The following is a 23,554-nucleotide window of genomic DNA, read 5'->3' on the forward strand; positions in this document are numbered from 1 at the left end:
CTAAAAAAATTCACAATAACCAGAAACTTGTTTCGCAGTGTACTGTCTGCCCATATAGTCACTGTATATCAATGTTTACATGGTCAGTTTTGCAACAATCACAATAATTAATTACATACTGCATCAAAACATTAAAAGTCTGAATAATACTTTATTCCCAAATATAGTCATATTTTTTGAGACTAAATATAATCAGCCTCTATCAAAGCCTTGTATCATGTATACTACAACATGGTATTGTTGGAGTACATCCCCAAGTCATTGTGTGTGCCTATATCTGCTGAATCTTTTTGTTTCAGCAGCGCCCACTGATGTAAAACATCTGGTCTTTGTTAGCAAATAGGAACCAAATTATTTTCATGATTTTCATGACATTTCCCACTGATGGTAGCCTATATATATATATATATATATATATATATATATATATATATATATATATATATATATATATAATATAATTTGCTAACAAAGACCAAATGTTGGCTCTATGTACCACCCCTAATATATATTACCCAAATCAAACGATTTTACAAGTTGATATTTATCTGATTTGCTATATTATTTATAAATTCCAATAGATCAATGTGGGTGAAGTGTTTCAGGTTAAACCATCACACAGCATTGCACACTTTATTAATGATAGGTCCCAAACTCAAGCCCATGGGCTGTGGAGCTTGTACAGGTGTTTAAAAAATGTGAAAGGGTCACTATCACAGTAACCTCTCAGTTATAAGCCTAAGCTACACTGCTGCTTATTCACCTTAGGCCTTGCCAAGCTGATGGAAGCAGAGGTGTCTGTGAGCCAACTTTCTAAGGAGCTGGCTGTTAAGGAAAAGGACCTGGCAGTTGCTTCCAGGAAGGCTGACGAGGTCTTACAGGAAGTGACAGTGAAGGCCCAGGCTGCCGAGAAGGTGAAAATGCAGGTTCAGAAAGTAAAGGACAAGGCCCAGGCTATTGTCGATGAGATTGAGGCAGACAAAGCTGTGGCCGAGGAGAAGCTGGAAGCAGCAAGACCTGCTTTGGAAGAGGCAGAAGCAGCATTGCAGGTCAGTATGGTAGCAGGCGAACATGTAGTGTAAGTTATAACAATAATCATTAGGTTGTAAGTGACTGTTCGGACTGACCTAGGAAGTGTAAGGCTACCAAAAAGTAAGGCATGCAAACTGAGAGCTTTCTTTAACTTAGCACGACATATGTAAAGGCCGAGATACCCTACTATGAGATTGAGGACGTGTTGTGGACTCTAGCCTAGTAATTGCAAAAGTGTCTGAAGTGAAATTCTGTGCAGTACAATACTGGCAGCAGATAAAGCAGAGAGCCAGGAAACACAAAACAAATGAGCTTAAAATATACAGAGAAATGGAGAGAACCTACAAAACAGATAAATGGCCTATGGTATATGTAGAGAGAAAAGGTGGTGTAGCTTGCATTACATGATGTATTTTTTATGTGTTTAATGCAAAACCTTTTGAGTAACAAAACATTTTCTTTATTGCTTCCAGCTTGAAGATGTGATTTTAACATGCACCTGCAGAAAGTAGTACCGGTAGCGTTCCAGTAGCTTTCGTTACATAGGACTCAAACATCTAACTCTCAAAGCTGATAGTTTAATTTCCATTAGAAAAAATATGTACTGTTATACTAATCTGTACGTAGAGGTGTAGACCCTACTGCATTATTTGTTCTCTTTACAGCAGTTTTAGCTAGCAACACAATCTTGATATTTTTTTTAATCAATATGTACCGGTAGGCTAATCCTTATAATGACAAACACATGGCATGGTGGCAATGTTACAGGGGTGTCTATACATATTATTAATTATAAATCTTAAGCTTTGCAAATGTAATGGTGTCTTTTCATGTTTTCATTATTGTTTCATGATGCATCAGCCCTTAAACAACTATTTGAGTGAGCCAGGATCCTGCAAGTAATAACGTCATCTTAGCTTTGTCTTTGTGTTTATTTTTTAGCGACCAGGAGTTTATTAAGCAGTATAACTGGAACTGTAACTAACAGGATTCTAGTCATGTGATCTCACCAATTGAATGACTGTTAATTGCAATCCAGCCTGACTGCAAAAATGAGAGTTCTACTCAATAACCCATCAAGCACAGAGGGTATTATCATTTAGTCCATTTTTTGTCGTATTATCGTACTGTAAGGCGATATAATACATAATAGCTATACATATGCACAAAAAACAACATATTCCCTTTGTTGTGATATCATAAAGATGTGTACACAGGTGCGTGTCCGAGATCTTGGGGGTTATAGAGGCTGTACGTCTTTATGAAGAAGGAGTAATGGGATATCAGCTGAGCCCTAGTCAGCTGATATACAAATGCTTAAGTGCAGCGAGGTGCTGTATTAACACCAGCAGAATAAAAAGATGCCAAAGGTTGACTATCCCAAAGAGTGAGACTTCCAGCCCCAAAGAGTGAGATTTCCAGACCAAAGAGTGAGACTTTCCAGCTGGTGTGCTATGTCATTGAATAAGGCAGGGCCTCTCATTTCTGGTCCTTGGGGGCACTCAACAGCACTTAATAGTTTATTTTAAAATGAACACTGCTTAATATTGCATATGAAACACTTAAATGTTCTAATTCATACTAAAATCTAGGACATGTGAGAGTTCTATATGCAATGCAAACCAGTGTAGATTTTAATATAAACAATTAGTTGCTAGTTGGATCAAAAACCTGGATGTTTGGAGATCCCTGAGGACCAGAGTTGATAACCCCTGGTTTAAGGAACACAGTCAGTAGACAGAACAATAGCCCAGAAATACTGAAGAATAAACTGTTTTGATATAAACCAAACAAAACAGAAAACTGTTTTAGCTATACAACAATATGTTTATTTTATATGATATATGTATATTTTGATATGATATCGATAATAATTTCCATATCGCGATATCGTGTGATTAAAAAAAAAACCAAAAAAAACACATTCACGAAAGCTCGCAGAGACATACTTTTTATTGCTAATACTGCTAAAAATACAAACACAGTATAATCAAGTTTATTCGCAGTATAATCAAGTTTATTTTATATTAATATGCAACAAATCCTATACATACCAATCATGGTCAGTCTCGTAGGCAAACACCACACACTAAAGTATTATTTAACCATTTTATTCCATTGATTGGTATTTAGGTACCAAACACTATTTGCATGCTACATTAAGCACCATTGGCCATCCATTTTGCATTATTTTGAGATATGCACATGTGTCAGCGGTTCATTACGCTATTATTAATGTATTTTTTAAATATGAACTTTTGGTATTATAAATGAGATTTACTTTTAAAACATCAAAACACATCTCAAACTAATGCAAAACACCATACTTAATACTTATAGAGGTGTCGTGAGTCAGCATTTACATGCAGAGCAGATTCAATTACTTCCGGATTGGCTAGAAAGCCTGTGCGCAGTGAAGTATGGAAATATTTCAGTTTTGAGGTGGCTGATGATGGAATAGTAAAGCAATATAACTTAGACCTTGTCTCCATGGATATTGTGAAGCAAAGCACACTAAGTTAAAGTAAGTTATTGCTTTTCATATGTAAATATCTGTTAGCGTCTATGGGGCCTATGTACTGAGAGCCGACAAGCGCAAGTAGATCTCAGAATTTGCGGGCTATATATTAACTGCAGAGTGTTGAAAACTGCACCTGTGCATCTGAATGTGGGCCGGAGCAATTCAATGAAGTGAATGCACCGCGCATCAGAACAGTGTAGGCTCTGGATTTGGCTGAAGAGGGAATTGTGTGTCTGTTGCTTGAAATCCTGGCACCGTGTCCAATACCCCTTTCATACACAAATACCGCTACTGAGCTGTCTCAGACGTTTAAAAATTATTTAAAATACCCTTTCACACAGCACAAAATTGCGCAATCTATGCTGGTATAATGCCGTCATAACTCTTTCACACAGGCAAAGGGATCATGTCAACAGATCATTCTCATGGCTACAGAAACTCTCCACTGAAACTATCAGCGCTCTCCACTTCGTTAATGGAGGTTCCTTACTTTTATAGCCCAGGGGTGGAGTCTCAGAGGTAACTTTATGGTCCAATAAAGTTACAGGTTTCCATATGATGATTTACACAGTGACTGCAACACTTCATATTTATGATACTGAACTTTATAGTGGAAAAGAATGTCCAAGAATGTTTGTCAAAACATGGTTCCATGCTTTAGATATAGTGGCTGCAGTTTTACATCACCTCTTAAGACAGCCAATCTGCAAGAAATAATTTGTCCTCAGACCTTAAATTTTAGATTTGTTTACAAAACATGTGTGATACAATGTTCTAGAAACTTTCTCAAACTTACCATAGATTTACAGAAACATTACCAACATATTGAAACAAAAGCAATTACATCCTGACATGTGTCCCCATCAAAATATGTTTATTGCTTCATTAATGTTCCAGTCAGTGGGATATCGTAGATGCAACATCTTTTACGAGATAAACGTCAAGATAAACAGCAACAGTGTGAAATTGTGTCTCCCTCTTTGGAATGTGTTAAAAGTGTCTGTTTGAAGCATTGATGTTTCTGACTGGAATGTTATCCTTTTGTCCGTTTCAAAGTGTAAACACAGACCCGGGTAATAAACACTTCTGAGGTGTCTATCAAAGAATATTTTTCTTTTAAAACAAAAAGAGGATTGTTTGTTAAGGAAGGATTTTCAACTACAAATGCGTTATGTTTTTTTTTTCATCACAATACTCTTGAAACAGGCCTACATTTCACATAATTTGCATGGTTAACTCTTTTGCATAATTAGTTTCCCTTAACATTACTGTCAAAACTAAATGTATTTTAGGCTTCACAATCATATTTTTAGAATTTAAAATGGGGCTGTAGTTCACACTCATTGAACTGCAAATTAACTTTTTTGTAATAGAATAATAGAATCTCTTTTCGCACTGTAGGTTAAGTTTCAATTTCACATCAGCAAGTCCTTAAGAATGTTTGTACCTAATGTTTTAAGTTTCTGACAAGACCCTCCAACAAGTACTGGGACAGATTAAATAATGCCAATGGGAGTAGGGCATTGTTGCCCATTTACTGCGTCTTGGTATCCCTGAAAGATAATGGCCCTGCTGCTTGAAATGATTAAGGGATATTCAGAGATGTGTATATGAAAAACATTTAAGTTAGCAAAATAAATAAATAAAACATACCCTTAATACTTGGTGGTAAATCATGTGAGAAGCCTATATTTAGATCCTGAAAGATAAATGTTACAATAGGGCATGCATCCTAGATCTGGTTAACTGTTTCAGTTCTGTTAAACTGTTGGTGTCTCGCACCATATTGACGTATGGACGGTGGGCAATTGGATCCCCCTTTCCCAGTTTAGTCTGTAATGTATGATACCCGATTCATAAGTAAGATTAAATGTGTGTGTGTGTGAGTTGTGTGCTTCAGGTGGTCTTTAATTGACCATGGCTGTCCATGTACTGTTCAACATTTTGTGGTACTGTCTAGTTAACCAGTTCATATCTCTTTCAGACGATAAAACCAGCCGACATTGCCACTGTGAGGAAGCTGGGTAAGCCGCCCCATCTGATCATGCGCATCATGGACTGTGTGCTGCTGCTGTTCCAGAGGAAGGTGGATACGATTACTATGGACCCTGAACGACCTTGTTTAAGACCATCCTGGAGCGAAGCCCTTAAGCTAATGAATAACTCTGGGTTCCTCAGCAGTTTGTTAGCATTCCAAAAGGTAACAAAATATATCACTTTAGTTTTAGTAGTAACATTGAACTTCAGCTTCAGGTTATTCTTGATTTTCTAATATAGTACGTACAAATTGTACTATGTGATCAACTCTTTTTTATATTGTTTAAGAAACACAAAAAAATATAACAAAAATTAAATACAAAAGAACTAGTTCGTATAAAAGAAAAACACAAATAAACAGTAAAGAGGAAAACATAAACAGTCATGCCACAATAATGTCAGCCAGGGCAGCAGAGACTGAAATCCAGGCCCTCGTCATTGCCGGCCTCACCCCATTCAGCCTCACCCCATTCAGCCTGGCTGTGGTCCACTCCAAATATCCCTGAACATGCAGAGCCAAGAGCAGGCCCGAGTTGTATCTGGTGATATCCACAGCAAGAGCAGGACCGAGTTGTATCTGGTGATATCCACAGCTGCAAAATTGACTTTTCAGCATCTGTTATGCTAGCAAGTAGAGTTCTACGCTGAGTCAAAGAAAGATTAACCAATGAGTCTTCATTAAGTAAAAATAAGCTAATAGCTAAAAAAAGGTTCAACTAATAACTGCGAACCAGTCAATTTAAGTAACACCTAAGTTACATAGCTCCAAAAAGTGGCAATGACAGGACAGGTGTGCCAACTTTACAGATGTTACATGCAGGGTCAGAGGTAATTTCATTTGAAAACATCTGTACGGGGTTGCATAAACTATGAATGAGTTTTAAATGTATTGGTTGATGGGCAGGGTTTTTAGAAGCCACAAATGTGTTAAGCCATACAGTCTACCAATTAAGAATATTACCTAGGACTCCCCAACCCCTGCTCTCAAATTTTAGTGACAGCTAGGGGTTATGAGATTTCACGAGCAAATGGCCAGAAATACAGTAGTCTCCGTGAAGTGTACTAAGAGAACACTTCAGTTTAGGGAACAACCTTGTGGTGAAACAGAGTTTTCCCATTGTAAATGCTCTAAAGGATGACTTGTCATCACGAGAGTAATCTAGAACTGCTGCTGCATTTAGAACGTGTGTAGGGTGGTGCTGTGCTGTTGACCATTGTGTAAAAATTAATTCAACTATTCATAATTACTGTTAGAGCTGCTGTGGCATTTATACCATATGTAGGAGTGTTTTGTTAATTTAGTTGGTCAGTTTATGTTAATTTGTCCAGTTAGTTTATCCAGATTATTATTATTATTATTATTATTATTATTATTATTATTATTATTATTATTATTATTATTATTATTATTTTTATTTATTTATTTATTTATTTCTTAGCAGACACCCATATCCAGGGTGACTTACAATTGTTACAAAATATCACAGTACAAAGTATCGCATTATAACATACCACATTACAAGTTATCACATTATAAAATATCACATTACAGAATATCATAATAGATAAGAGCAGTTATCAAAGTAAAATAAGATCAAATTTAAGTAAGAGCAAAATAAAGAATACAGCAAGGTATAAGTAAGAGCAAGTTTGACTAAGAGCAGTTATAACTCATAGTAAATATTTGCCTATATGAGTAAAGTCCAGTAAGAACTCGTAGTAAGTATGATAAATGGATGAGAATGATTTGCCAATAAGAGAAAATACAAAAATGAGTACAGTTACCTAGAAGAGTAAAATCAAATAGAAGATGCAGTTCTAGTTAGGAGCAGTAGTTGAATACAGCAAGGTATGGAGCAGTTCAGTGCAATTACAAGCTGATGCAAGAACTGGTACAATTAGGTGCCATATAGTCCAGTATAGTCGAGAGTTGAGGTTTACAGATGATGTCTGAACAGGTGTGTCTTGAGGAGGCACCGGAAGGTGGTCAGGGACTGAGCAGTCCTGATATCCGAGGGGGGGGGGAGGTGGGGTACAGCTAGTCTGCCGGTGGTGGAGGAGCAGAGGGGGCGAGAGGGGGTGTAGGGAGCAATGATAGTCTGGAGATAGGAGGGAGCAGAAAGGTCAATACAGCGATAGGCGAGAACTAGCAGTGATAGGAAGCCAGTGCAGAGAGCGGAGCAGTCCAATCCTGGCTGAATCTCAATATGCGCAATCCACCCTGCATTTTGCAGCAGAGAAGTATTGAAATGCCACACAGCGGCATGCAAAGCTTTGTTAATGGCAATAAAATTACAGAGCACTGGGGACTGGTCCGATAGAACAATTGGAAGGATGTCGGTTTTCATCACAGAATTAATGAGCCCTGGTGTGACAGGGTAGCCGATGTGGTGACGTCAGGCCAGAATGCAGGAAGAAAACACACAGGCAGGGACTGCAGGTGCAAAGGAGTTTGCGCCGTTTATTTAAACAACAAAAATAAATTAAAAAGGTTTAAGTGAAACGTAGCAATCAAAACGATTTACTAATTTAAAAAATCTGCAATGTATTTACTGAGGTGAGCGTAGGCAAAGCAGAGAAATGCTGTCTTTTTTAATAAATATAAATAGTTGTGATTTTGGGGTGAAAAAAATAGCACTGTGAGCCATGCTAAAGAAATATAGAGTGACTGAAAGATGTAAACACAGGCAGTCACAGAGCAGCCATAACTGTATTAAACACCAAAAAATAAATGTTTTTTAAAATCAAATAAACTTTTCTAAAATCCCAGACCTCGGTGAGACAGTGTTTTTCTGCTTTCACACAGCCTGCATTGCACATCCTAACTGGTGCCTAGTGCTGCAACCGTGTACGATACACAGAGACAATGGCGTCTTGCTAAACTGTTTACAAAAATATTAAATTTATATTTTCACAACGTTTAAAAAAATTCCAACATTCCTACCCCCTCCAAAAAAAATATTGTATTTATATTATGACAACACAAACTTCTTGACACGGTGAAAGAAATTTAAGCACAATTCCAACTTTACTTTTCCCTATCTAGTCCTCTGGAATCGAATGAACTGAAGCATTGACTCTGTACAGTGACACAGACCAGCTCCACCTTCTTCCCCACACCGATTAGCTGCCAGTGTCACAGATTGCAAAGGGAGGCATTGTTGAACTGAATACTGCTTGACACTATTTGGCCATTACTAATATTAGGAAGAAGACCATTATTAGTGCATATCCTAATACGAATTTGTATTCAGAACACTCGTGAAAGTATTTTCCCCTGTCTGATTTTCTGCATTTCTGCATATTTTTGACACTAAATGTTATCAGATCTTTAACCAAAACCTAATATTAGATAAAAGGGACCCTGAGTGAACAAATAACACAAAAAATTGATACATATTTCATTTATTTATTAAAGAAAGTTATGCAACACCCAGTGCCCCCGTGTGAAAAAGTAATCTCCCCCTTAGACTCAATGACTGGTTACGCCACCTTTAGCAGCAATAACTGCAACCAAACGCTTCCTGTAGTTATTGATTAGTCTCTCACAGCGCCGTGGAGGAATTTTGGCCCACTCCTCCATGCAGAACTGCTTCAACTCAGTGACTTTTGTGGGTTTTCGAGCATGAACTGCTCGTTTCAGGTCCTGCCACAACATCTCAATGGGGTTTAGGTCTGGACTTTGACTAGGCCATTCCAAAACTTAAAATTTCTTGTTCTTCAACCATTCTGATGTAGACTTGCTTGTGTGTTTCGGATCATTGTCTTGCTGCATGACCCAGCTGCGCTTCAGCTTCAGCTCACGGACGGATGGCCTGACATTCTCCTGTAGAATTCTGATAGAGCAGAATTCATGGTTCCTTCAATGATGGCAAGGCATCCAGGTCCTGATGTAGCAAAGCATCCCCAAACCATGACACTACCACCACCATGCTTGACCGTTGGTATGAGGTTGTGTCACAAAGACGGCCGGAGTGGGTGGCGTCAGACCAGAAACAGGAAGTAACACACAACAGACAGAGACAGTGAGGTTGGTGAAGCTGAGCGCTTGGTTGTGCTCGGCATTTAATAAACAAAATAAGAGAACACAAAAACACAGGACACGGCACTTGAGGCCAAAATAAATAGACGAACAAAAACGTACTAAACAGCAAACGAACAAACACGGTGAGTGAAAACAACTATCAATTTAATTTACTTTATTTTACTTTCTCCTTCTCTCTCTCCTGTTCTCCACTCACCGAACACCCAACCCCGAGTGAAAGAAATGTACATCTATATATACTGTTGTGCTGGGATTCAGTTACTAATTAATTATTCACTTGAATCCCAGCACGTGAATTAATTCTGTGCAACCCCGTGCTCACATACTATACTTTAAATGCACGTGCAGTGATGTGCAATCCCGTGCCTAAATACAAATATACAATTTAAATACACGTGAAACACAGACCCGTTTATATCCCGTGTACCAATGACTATACACCAACATTTACACACGCGACAAACAACACATAACACACAAATGCACACAGGGGCGGGGCACATTGCCACAGGTTGTTACTGTGGAATGCAGTGTTTGGTTTTCGCCAGACATAATGGGTCCCATGTTGGCCAAAAAGTTCCACTTTTGACTCATCTGTCCATAGAACATTGTTCCAGAACTCTTGATCATTGTGAACGTGTGGGTTGCAGTGCGTAGTGAAAGGGTGATGCAGGTGCTCCAGACAAGGACAAACACAAAGTTCACAGTTCAAGTTCCTTTTATTTCTTGACCAATGATTAAATAATAAAGCTGGCTCTACCCAGCAATGGGTATTGCCAGCGTCAAAACAAGGGGTTGCAGTCCCGAAATAATAAATCACAAAAACCACAAACACAACACAAACACAAACACAGACATGTCTCCGGACAGTGTGTGCTCTTAGTGCAGGTGCGGTGCTGGAAACAGTGATGCTGGTTAAGTGCAGGTGCGGTGAAGTCCGGGTGAATCGCTGGTCCCGGGCTGCAGCTCCGAGATCCGTGCTTAATTATGCTGGCAATGACAAAAGACACACAGTTGCAAAACAACCAAAAACACTTAACTCTTGTTTCAAAAAGTCCTTGTTTCCTCCCATCAACCACAACAAAGGAACAGATTATGGCGTCACGTCCCCCTAAAGTACTCAGCCCCGCCCCCTCCGATAGCTAGTTCAATCACGTCTCCTCAAATTCATGAATGAAACTTTGCTTACCGTACTAGGGCGGGGACTCCTGGTACCGTGACGTCATACCTTTTCTGAATGGCCGGCTTCCGACTGCCCCCGGAATAAACTGCCAAAACATTCAGTACGGGGCACGCAATTCCTGCTGTACAGTGCTCTCACAGAGATTGTGGATTCAGATTCATTCGCTCTTTGTCACAATCATCCAGGTGCTTTTTGGCTTGAGACGAGCATTCATGTTCTTTTTAGTGAGCAATGGTGAAAAATGTGTAAATGCAGAAAATCAGACAGGGGGCAAATACTTTTTCATGGCACTGTATATGTGTATACAGACGTGCTCAAATTCGTTGGTACCCTTACAGCTCATTGAAATAATGCTTCATTCCTCCTGAAAAGTGATGAAATTAAAAGCTATTTTATCATGTATACTTGCATGCCTTTGGTATGTCATAGAATAAAGCAAAGAAGCTGTGAAAAGAGATTAATTATTGCTTATTCTACAAAGATATTCTAAAATGGCCTGGACACATTTGTTGGTACCCCTTAGAAAAGATAATAAATAATTGGATTATAGTGATATTTCAAACTAATTAGTTTCTTTAATTAGTATCACACATGTCTCCAATCTTGTAATCAGTCATTCAGCCTATTTAAATGGAGAAAAGTAGTCACTGTGCTGTTTGGTATCATTGTGTGCACCACACTGAACATGGACCAGAGAAAGCAAAGGAGGGAGTTGTCTGAGGAGATCAGAAAGAAAATAATAGACAAGCATGGTAAAATTAAAGGCTACAAGACCATCTCCAAGCAGCTTGATGTTCCTGTGACAACAGTTGCAAATATTAAGAAGTTTAAGGTACATGGAACTGTAGCCAACCTCCCTGGGCGCGGCCGCAAGAGGAAAATCGACCCCAGAGTGAACAGAAGGATAGTGCGAATGGTAGAAAAAGAACCAAGGATAACTGCCAAAGAGATACAAGCTGAACTCCAAGGTGAATGTCCGTCAGTTTCTGATCGCACCATCCGTCACTTTTTGAGCGAAAGTGGGCTCCATGGAAGAAGACCCAGGAGGACTCCACTTTTGAAAGAAAAACATAAAAAAGCCAGACTGGAATTTGCTAAAATGCATATTGACAAGCCACAATCCTTCTGGGAGAATGTCCTTTGGACAGATGAGTCAAAACTGGAGCTTTTTGGCAAGTCACATCAGCTCTATGTTCACAGACGAAAAAATGAAGCTTTCAAAGAAAAGAACACCATACCTACAGTGAAACATGGAGTAGGCTCGGTTATGTTTTGGGGCTGCTTTGCTGCGCCTGGCACAGGGTGCCTTGAATCTGTGCAGGGCACAATGAAATCTCAAGACTATCAAGGCATTCTGGAGCGAAACGTACTGCCCAGTGTCAGAAAGCTCTGTCTCAGTCGCATGTCATGGGTCCTCCAACAGGCTAATGACCCAAAACACACAGCTAAAAGCACCCAAGAATGGATAAGAACAAAACATTGGACTATTCTGAAGTGGCCTTCTATGAGTCCTGATCTGAATCCTATCGAACATCTATAGAAAGAGCTGAAACTTGCAGTCTGGAGAAGGCACCCATCAAACCTGAGACAGCTGGAGCAGTTTGCTCAGGAAGAGTGAGCCAAACTACCTGTTAACAGATGCAGAAGTCTCATTGAGAGCTACAGAAAACGTTTGATTGCAGTGATTGCCTCTAAAGGTTGTGAAACAAAATATTAGGTTAGCGGCCCCATCATTTTTGTCCATGCCATTTTCATTTGTTTTCTTATTTACAATATTATGTTGAATAAAAAATCAAAAGCAAAGTCTGATTTCTATTAAATATGGAATAAACAATGGTGGATGTCAATTACTTTTGTCAGTTTCAAGTTATTTCAGAGAAAATTGTGCATTCTTCGTTTTTTGTGGAGGGGTACCAACAAAGTCCAAGGGGGGCGAATACTTTTGAGAGCCACTGTGTGTGTGTGTATATATATGTATATATATATAATATGTATATATATATAATATATATATATATATTGTTTTTTATCAACTTCTTAAAGCACTGTTTTCTTGTATTCAGCCGATGAAGGACTTGTAGTCCGAAACGTCCTGATAATTGATTTGTAATCAATTATTTTACCTTTTTAAAGTACCTGAAATATCCTTTTCTTTTCTTTTTTCTTTTTTCTTATTGATCATTTTGGTATACAGCAGTTTTTCTTTTTCTCAAACTATATAGAAGATGCATGTTTTAAAAGTACATAATCTCATTTATAAAACCGAAAGTTCACATTTTAAAAATACATTAATAGAATAAGTAATCACATAGACAAAATGCAATGACCGCTGACACATGTGCATATCTCAAAATAATGCCAATAGTGCTTAATTCAGCATGCAAATAGCATGTGGTACCTAAACACTAATCAATGGAATACAATAGTTAAATAATACTTTAGTGTGTAGTGTTTTCCTGCGAGACTGACGATGATTAGTATATATAGGGTTTGTTGTATCTTAATATAAAATAAACATAAGTTCCAGACCCTCACAATTCTCTGTGTAAAAAAGTGCTTCCTATTTTCTGTTCTGAATGCCCCTTTATCTAATCTCCATTTGTGACCCCTGGTCCTTGTTTCTTTTTTCAGGTCAAAGAAGTCCCCTGGGTCGACATTGTCTATACCTTTTAGGATTTTGAATGTTTGAATCAGATCGCCGCGTAGTCTTCTTTGTTCAAGACTGAATAGATTCAGTTCTTTTAGCCTGTCTGCATACGACATGCCTTTTAAACCCGGGATAATTCTGGTTGCTCTTCTTTGCACTCTTTCTAGAGCAGCAATATCCTTTTTGTAACGAGGTGACCAGAACTGAACACAATATTCTAGGTGAGGTCTTACTAATGCATTGTAAAGTTTTAACATTACTTCCCTTGATTTAAATTCAACACTTCTCACAATATACCCAAGCATCTTGTTGGCCTTTTTTATAGCTTCCCCACATTGTCTAGATGAAGACATTTCTGAGTCAACATAAACTCCTAAGTCTTTTTCATAGTTCCCTTCTTCAATTTCAGTATATGATATTAATAATGCACATTTTTATTGCCTGCATGCAATACTTTACACTTTTCTCTATTAAATTTAATTTGCCATGTGTCTGCCCAATTCTGAATGCTGTCTAGATCATTTTGAATGACCTTTGCTGCTGCAACAGTGTTTGCCACTCCTCCTATTTTTGTGTCGTCTGCAAATTTAACAAGTTTGCTTACTATACCAGAATCTAAATCATTAATGTAGAGTAGGAATAGCAGAGGACCTAATACTGATCCCTGTGGTACACCACTGGTTACCTCGCTCCATTTTGAGGTTTCTCCTCTAATCAGTACTTTCTGTTTTCTACATGTTAACGACTCCCTAATCCATGTGCATGCATTTCCTTGAATCCCTACTGCGTTCAGTTTGAGAATTAATCTTTTATGCGGGACTTTGTCAGAAGCTTTCTGGAAATCTAAATAAACCATGTCGTATGCTTTGCAATTATCCATTATCAATGTTGCATCCTCAAAAAAGTCAAGTAGGTTAGTTAGACACAATCTCCCTTTCCTAAAACCATGCTGACTGTCTCCCAGGATATTGTTACCATATAGGTCCTCCTTTGTAAAAACCTGTGAAAAGTAATCATTTAATATATTTGCTATTTTTTTTTCTTCATCTATGATTTTGCCATTTGTGTCTCTTAGACATTTAACCTCCTCTTTGAATGTTCTCTTGCTGTTATAATATTGGAAAAACATTTTGGAATTGGTTTTAGCCCCCTTAGCAATATTGATTTCTATCTCTCTCTTTTTGACTTGTGTTTGCAGTTCCAAGTACTCTTTCTGTGTACTTTTGTTTTTGGTCCCCTTTAAACGCTCTGTAAAGTGCCTTTTTTCGCTGAATATTTTTTTTTAATTGATCTATTAAACCATTTTGGCCATTTTGTTTTAGATTTAGATTTGTCTGCTTTTGGGATGTAATTGCTTCCTTTTTCTGTGGATGTTTTCTCTATTTTACTCCAATCTACTTCTGTTAGTCTCTGTTTCATACCTTCATAGTTTGCTTTTCTAAAACTGTAAAGCTTAGCTTTAGTCATTACTTTTGGGGTTTTAAAAAATATTTCAAATGATTCAAACTTGATTATACTGCCTTTGTATTTTTAGCAGTATTAGCAATAAAAAGTATATGGAACGATATCGATATCATATCAAAATATTGACAATGGTGCCACCCCTAACTTATATTAAGCTTGGTTCAAGGCCACCAGAAAATGTATAAATACCACCCTTTTCACTTTTTTTGGTTTGTATTTTCAGATTTACTCCAAAAATCATATTTGGAGGTGACGGTTTTACATTTTTTAAATGAAACCTGTCTTTTAAACATGTTTGCTGTACTGTGCTTTGAATTTTAGTTAAGCGTTAATATGTGGAGGTCATTAACTTAACTGGCAGATAGGGTGATTGGGTGATAATAGCAAATGGTCTTTTATTGTTTCAATTTTAAAATTATAAGAATATTGTTTAAGTAAATGATAGTTAAATATCAAATTGCAGTCATTATTCCATATTCTGTAAACTGTGAATGTACAAACATTATTTTAATATACAACCTGCTTTAATTTACTTTGTGACTGTATATGTGTCGCACTAGTACAGAGGTGGCCAAACCGCAGCTCACAAGCGGCTCTTGGGCAGTTAAAGTGCGGCTCTCGGTGAAATGCTGGGTGATGCACTCTTTGTGTCTTGGGTGAACTGAAGAAAGAATAATAAACAAAAAATGGAGAGAAAGTAAAAATAAAACACAATAACTATTATTTTTGTTCTCTGTATTCTTTTGTGTTAATTATTCTTTCTTCTCTCCCGTTCTCTCTAGTTCTCTCTCTCCTGTTTCTTTGAGCCTGCATGTTCATTGCAAGGATATTTCGTCACTTGTTGGCTTTCAACACACCGCTCGCTGGGGCATTTCGATCAGTTTCATAATTGAGTTAAATAAGCGCTTGTTCATTTCATGGAGACAATGGCATTGACTGAGCAAACTATCCAGGACCACGAGTAATAAACCAACGTATGAGGCTTTAAACCAGGCTGGGAGTAAGAGTTTACTTTCAAAGGCGAACAACTTCAAACGTCATTATGCAACAAAGCAAATTTTCACCTGAATATCCTCCTGGATCAGACTTAAGGCAGATGCTCCTTTCGGCGTTCTGTAAAGAAGCTGATTTAACGACTCAAGCAAGTTTTTTGTATGGCAAGCATGGAATCGAGGGGCGTAGCTATCATTAGTGCAGGTGGTGCAGCTGCTCCAGGGCCCACGAGCCTTTGGGGCCCACTCGCACTTCAAAAGGGACAAATAAAATGTGAACTTTTTTAAAATTTCTGTTCAAAATACTCAGAAAATAAAATTAAACAGTAGGCCTAACGAATGATGACAAATGAGTTAAAGGACTAGCCGGCACCTTTCCACTACCCAGAACACACCCGCCGGGTACCCTACCGCTAGTAACTTTTGGTTTTAACCCTATAGTGCCGTATTAAAATGACCATATATGAGCATGGATATGACCACTTTGTGTTACTGCTAGTATTTAAAAAGTCTTGCTCTCGCAAACATTTCATGTGTAACAGTACGTGTCTTGCGGCTCTCGACCATATGGAAATTTTGGTATGCGGCTCATAGGGTCAGGAAGTTTGGCCACCCTACACTAGTATGTAACCCCCCCAACCCTTATACAAACTGCATCAATAATCTAAACTGTGAAGAATGTGGTCTTATACACTGAATCTTATGGTAAACAATGATCTAAACTGTGAAGAAAGAGGCCTTATACACTGAATCTTATGGTAAACTGTTCTGACGGGCTTGAAGCCAAGCCATATTTTAGTTTCTGACAAATCTCACTGCTGTTGATGCTGTCAGATAGGCAAAATGGGCTCTGTTGCAACTTTCTCTCCAAATGGTACATTGTTTGTTGAGTACATTTTGCAGTTTTTACTCTATTTATTGTGCTCGGCTAATTGCATGCTATCTGTGGTTCCATTTCATTCCCCTTAAGAATGTGAATTAATTATTTGAGTATACAATTCTCACACTGATTGAATGTTTTGAGAGATAAGTGCCCTATTGTGGAGGACACTATTATTCCATGCCATCATGTACTGCAGCTTATGTGTTTCAAGGCTTTGTAATGGTAGAAAGATGCAGTTACTAAAGAAAGATACAGTTACCAAAGATACTGTTTGTTGTAATATCTGTTTTTAAAATATTTTGAATATAAATGACAACTAAAAATCCGTATATTGATATATTGTGCATATTAGAAAAGTGAATACCATTTTATTACGCAACAATCATTTCAACAATTCATTAGTGTTACACATGTCAAACGTAACACTTACAAAAGGGCTTGTGAGTTCAGTTTAGCATTTCATATTGTTTGCTAAAAGTACATTAACAATGCAAAGAAAAAAATGTGACAAAGCTTCTTTATTTGCAGTATAACTTTGAACACAGTTCTGGGTTCCTAACACTGTCTTTGGTGGATAAAACACTCTCGACAACAAAGGATGGGTTTAAATAGGACGGTACCTGTATGTTTGTTTGATCCACAGTGTCCCTTTTCCAGTGGGAACACGGCTTCTTTTAACAAACAATACAAAACAATAATAAAGCATAGCTCAGGTTTTGGAGCGCTAACTAAACTTAACAGCATCTCTAACTTTAGTCAGACGCGAATCCGGTTTACTTACTTTAAATATATTATTCACAAATCACAAACTTATATACTTTGTTTTAACATACACCACAATCAGGTCTATACACAGTTCCTTACCTTCCCACAGACAGCTATTGTCTTTGAAACCTGTCCTTTTATACCTGCATGGCTTGATAAATTACAAACAGGTGTATTAGTTTAACTGATTGTCTGTCAATCAGTTTTCTTGGATAGCTATGACATTCTGGGAGAAAGTTTTTCATTCCTTGTTTAAACAGCAAGAAATGCATTTTTTTTCAGGGGTAAAAGCAATTTCATCATCACTTTGTAAACCTCCATCAATTACTGGCGATAACCACTGTTCAAAAAAGCTTTTACAGCTGACTTGCATGCTTCTTATAAAGTGATTGCTGACAATAATATTTAGGTTTGGCAAAACTATCAATACACTCTGTTCCCACTTCACGTTCCTTTGTTTTTTGCATTTTTATTTTTTCTAATGCCACTTTTTTTTTAATTTAGTCATTGCCAATTATTATTTTTTTATTATTTTCTCCCAATTTAGAATGGCCAATTATTTTTAGGCTCAGCGCACCGCTACCACCCCTGCGCTGACTCGGGAGGGTGAAGACGAACACGCTGTCCTCCGAAGCGTGTGCCGTCAGCCGACCGCTTTTTTTCACACTGCGGACTCACAATGCAGCCACCCAAGAGCTACAGCGTCGGAGGACAACGCAGCTCTCGGGCAGCTTACAGGCAAGCCCGCAGGCGCCCGGCCAGACTACAGGGGTCGCTGGTGCACAGTGAGCCGCGAAGACACCCTGGCCAACCTAACCCTCCCTCCCCCCGGGCGACGCTCGGCCAATTGTGCGCCGCCCCCTGGGAGCTCCCGTCCATGGTCGGCTGTGGAATAGCCTGGACTCGAACCGGCGATGTCCAGGCTATAGAGCGCATCCTGCACTCCACGTGGAGCGCCTTTACCGGATGCGCAACTCGGGAGCCCCCTCCACTTTCATATTCTGCATCTAAAATATAGTCCTCACAACTTTCTTCACTTACAAACAGACACTTGTCTGTGTAAGTGGGATTTCAAACTCAAACTCCGTGAAACTCATATTAACAACATTCCAGCAATGTGAGAGACAAACATTTTAACTGCTAGAACTAAGCATAACAAACGAACGAAAACCAAGTCCAATTATCAAATTAAGAATCATTGACTTTCGTTATTGAACTAGTATCAGTTAGGAAGAAATGTTTCAAAGTGTTGAATCGGTAAGAAAATAATTCATTAACAGCACTCGAAACAGTGAATTATTTTTACTGATTCAACACTTCTTGTTGTTTATCCCGTGTATTTTCTTTAGAAAAAGTTATCTGTAATTCCATGCAATCCAAGTTACTAAACAGGAATCAGACAGGTCTCATAATATATTCTATGCTCCTTTTTGTATTTGTTAACAGGCAGTGCAATGGTAAAGAAGCTTGCTTGATGAATGCTAGGCAAGGTTGTTCCCAGCCTCCACTCTTAAATATATGTAACCCCACCGTGGCCACTATGCCTGCAGAGTACAGTTAAACAGCTAGCATGTATGCCTAACTGGGCCTGATGTAAGAAATGTGTAATTAACACTCCTGATAGAACAAACTGGCTCGCTAGGGTGCGTAGAGATTCTGGGTGTAGCACTGAGATGGTGAAGTCCGCTAAACCTCCTAATGGCAATCCCATAAACAACATAAATTTAGTAAATAAAACAAGTATCGAGCCCCCACTCTAAGTAATGCAAAACACCTAATTAAGATGTCTATTACTACAATTACCTAGAGAAACCTGGTCGACCTCAAATTCAGCAGCTTAAACCCCAAATAATGAAATATCTTGGTTGTGAATTACCTTCAATAACACAATAGTAAACAAACTGTAGTAATTAAATTAAATAATCAGTTCACTTATGTTTTCTTTTCACCAAGCAGTAATATGGTACAATAAGAATAACAGTTAATATCAGTTAATGCAGTTAAGCAGCTACTCAATGTAAAAGAGTAACCTTTCTCTCTAAAATACTATACTAAAGATATGAATGGCAATTCTATAGGCAATTTAGAAAGCAATGTTATTCAAACTATACCTTTAAAGTTTATATCTTAAGAGTTAAGCATGCAAACACAAAATACAGTTCACAACATTTTAAATGCAAAAATAGATAAACTATTTATTTAGTTAGATTTTCTTTCTCTTTTCTTGCATTATTTCTACTAACGTTAATTAAATATCTGGCAAAGCAATTCAAGACACGTTGAACAAAATCACACAAATGATAATCAGCAATAATAATAATAATAATAAAGAAATGTCCTGCATCAGACGGCGCGCGTTGGAGCTCTGTTGGTGCACTTAAATGATTATACCAGGAAAAAAAAATCAGAAACCTTTGTTTTTTTTGTTGTTTTTTTTTAAACGAGAAGGGGTTGTAGCATTCTGTGGCCCGTGGTCCACTCAGTCACAGTGGTCCGGACCACTCCAGCTGTCCCTGTAATGTTATGATTTCACAGTTTCCTTTTCATTTTCTTTATTGGCAGTTATATTATTTTACAAATAGGTATGTTATAGTAATACATGCCAGTGTTAAGGTTTATAATAATCAGTACAGGGGACTACATTGCTCTTCATTGCCCTGAGTGGTCCGGACCACTGCTGCTGTACTGATTTCATGGTCAGGACCACTCGGACCACTCAGTCACAGTGGTCCAGACCACTCCAGCTGTCGCTGTTATGTTATGATTTCACAGTTTCCTTTTCGTTTTCTTTATTGGCAGTTATTTTCCAAATACGTATCTTTAACAGTAATTCATACCAGTGTTTAAGTTTATAATAATGTGCTTGGGACCTGTTACCATTATCAAGTGTATTTAGAAAATTGATTGTACACTTCCAGAAACGTTTTCTTTTATATAAGGTAAATATTTTCTTGTTTTAAAACTTGCTGGTATAATACTTGAAATGTATTTGCTTACGATTGTAAGTCGCCCTGGATAAGGGCGTCTGCTAAGAAATAAATAATAATAATAGATAATAAAGCTATATTGCAGTATTTACACACTGTTCGAATTTAAAACAGAATTGTAAGTTGTGGCGAAATTAAAAAAAAATCTCTAAACACACAAAAACCCGAGAATATGCCTGTCACCGTAAGGATTTTGTTGTGGAAGACAGCAAATGAAAGAAGGTACAATTTAAGTGTGCAGGCACTGTCGAGTTACTATACATATTGTTACAGACAAAAAACGGAAGTAACCGAAAACAATAATTTCAATAAGTAACTGTATATAAAAAGCGAAAGCCCTGAAAAAAAACAAAAAAACAAAAAAAACCATTTACATATAACTCAAAAACAGAAAAAAAAATAGGCACCGAAAAATGAAATTAATAAAAACTGATGTCTGTTCTTAAAGCATTTTGAGTATAAATGACAACAAAAAATCTGTACATTGAAATGTTGTACATATTAGAGTACAGACAGTTGATATGTTGTAACTGACCAGAAACATGTTATCGTTATTCTATTTGGAATTTGCCTATTGGAAATAAACAGATGTGGTAGAACCAGAAACTGTGCAGATATGATACTTTGAACGTTATTTCCACTTTACTTGCTGGTTAAGAAATGTCATCCTGAATAAAATGTGTTTCTACCTCTGCTATCCTGTAGATTGAGTCTGATATCTTTGGTTCTGTATTTACAACCCATTTCAGGACACTATCACAGAAGAGGTGGTTGAATTGCTGACCCCTTACTTGGATATGGAAGACTACAACCTGGAAACAGCCAAGAAAGTGTGTGGAAATGTGGCAGGGCTGTGCTCCTGGACTCAAGCAATGGCATGTTTCTTCGACATTAATAAAGAAGTTCTTCCACTCAAGGTAAGACAGGGGGTCTGATTAACATGAAATAATCACACCCCTAAAGGTGTTATGAGGCTCAATGCGAAGAGGAGTGCCTTTAACCGTTTAGGGGCGTGATTATCTCATGTTAAAACATCTCTAACTCTCTAACTACTATCTTCACTTAGAACAGACACTTCTGTCTGTGTAAGTGGAACCCATGACAACATTCCCACAACGTGGGAGACAAACAGTTTAACTGTTTGAATGAAGCGTAACAAAAGAGCAAAAAACAAATCCAATTACCAAATGAACAAGCAATTGAATCTCATTATCAACAAGTATCAATTAGGAAGAAATGCTTTAGGTGGCATAAACAACTAATTGAATCAAGTATCGGAAAAGAAAATAATCCAGTTTCTCGTGCCTAATAGCACTCGAAACAGTGAATTATTTTTACAGATTCAACACTTAGTGTTGCTTATCCATTACTTAATCACACACCCTGGAGTTGTCTTAATGTTTTGTGCAATGTTTTAAATAAAATAAAAAAAAATACAGATAGTTTTTATACTATTTTATTATTTGCTTCATTTTTTCAGTGTGTGAAAACAGTATTAAATAGTTGAGACATTGTTATACTTAAACAATCAATACAAATGTGAGCAGAGAGATTTCTAAATCTCTGAAACATTTACTTTTCTTTGTAAATCTAAATAAATGCTAGTTACTGTCCCACTGTAGCAGTTGTAGATTGACCGATTTTAGTACTCCTAGCATTGCAAAGCCATCCAGTCTACCAGAATCAAAAGAGATTGATCATTTGCATATCTTGGCTACTGAATACAACATTTAATTCAAAATAATGTGTGTACTAGAGAGGAGTCCTCCGTGATATAGAAATGTTTCTATTATAAGTATAACTCTGAATGGTGCTATGACTCGCAGTCACGCAACATGTCCTTCCATGTGACAGGCACACCTGCACTGCTGTGTTTTCATTTGGCCTGACTGTTGAATGTTAATTTCAATATAATTTTATAAAGAGTTCATAAAACCAGGAAACGATGGTATACAGCACCAAAGTGTTAAACGTATAAATACATAGGATACACACATCAAAAGAGATAAAGTGAAAGCAACATTTTAAATAAATATATATATTTTTATTTGTTCATGGAATTGTAGTGCAGAATGATATGTTATGTGAGTGATGATGCTGCACAGTGGTCCACCAGACATTAATCCACCCCTTTCTAGAATGTTGCTAGCCAATCAGAGTGCTCCCTCAAACCACGCAGTTGCATAAAATAAATTAGCCAATTAAAACGCCAGATTTCACAACATTCCACTTGTAATAAATCGGCATGTCAGCCCATTGAATTGAATGGAAAGGCAAGAGCCGGACCCAGACTGCAAACCATACAGCTGAATGACAATTCTTACCATTCAACTGAAGAGCAAGCTCTGTAGATGAGAGGGAAGTATGGCTTATGCTGATATCGGTATAATGGGCAGCAGTGTGGAGTAGTGGTTAGGGCTCTGGACTCTTGACCAGAGGGTTGTGGGTTCAATCCCCAGTGGGGGACACTGCTGTTGTACCCTTGAGCAAGGTACTTTACCTAGATTGCTCCAGTAAAAACCCAACTGTATAAATGGGTAATTGTATGTAAAAATAATGTGATATCTGTATAATGTGAAATAATGTATAATGTGATATCTTGTAACAATTGTGAGTCGCCCTGGATAAGGGCGTCTGCTAACAACTAAATAATAATAAAATAATAATAATTACTCATCGGCCGCTAGGAGGAAATCTATTACACATTTTTTGCTGTACGCGTTGTCTCATGTAAGGAAGACTACCAACTGACAAAAATTCTCAAGACATGGATGATGGCAATAACTATTTTACAATGTTATTTTTTAATTAAAACACGATTTATGATATGTACAGTTGACATATTTTTTTATGAACACACAGTGTGACAGAACCTTTTCCCCACCGAAGTGCTCACGAAAGCACACTCATGCAATAAGAGACAGGGTCAACTGTACTTATTATCTTATACATGTAAGCAATTCAAGTCCTTGAAGAGTGTGTGCAGATGAGTTGGGGT

The 23,554-nt window shown here is 37.6% G+C and overlaps 1 protein-coding gene across 2 annotated transcripts in view; it reads left to right on the forward strand.

The window, feature by feature from the left end:
- dnah5l (dynein, axonemal, heavy chain 5 like) overlaps nt 1–23,554 on the forward strand; it is a 278,602-nt gene that overhangs the window by 177,950 nt on the left and 77,098 nt on the right. For both annotated transcript variants that reach the window (XM_033992608.3, XM_033992607.3), the window contains exons 58-60: nt 769–1,049; nt 5,538–5,753; nt 21,306–21,473. In XM_033992608.3, coding sequence (XP_033848499.1) covers nt 769–1,049; nt 5,538–5,753; nt 21,306–21,473 — 665 coding nt within the window. The remainder of the gene's footprint in view (nt 1–768; nt 1,050–5,537; nt 5,754–21,305; nt 21,474–23,554) is intronic.

Source organism: Acipenser ruthenus, chromosome 3 (assembly GCF_902713425.1).
Source record: "Acipenser ruthenus chromosome 3, fAciRut3.2 maternal haplotype, whole genome shotgun sequence".
In the NCBI taxonomy this organism is placed as follows: domain Eukaryota; kingdom Metazoa; phylum Chordata; class Actinopteri; order Acipenseriformes; family Acipenseridae; genus Acipenser; species Acipenser ruthenus.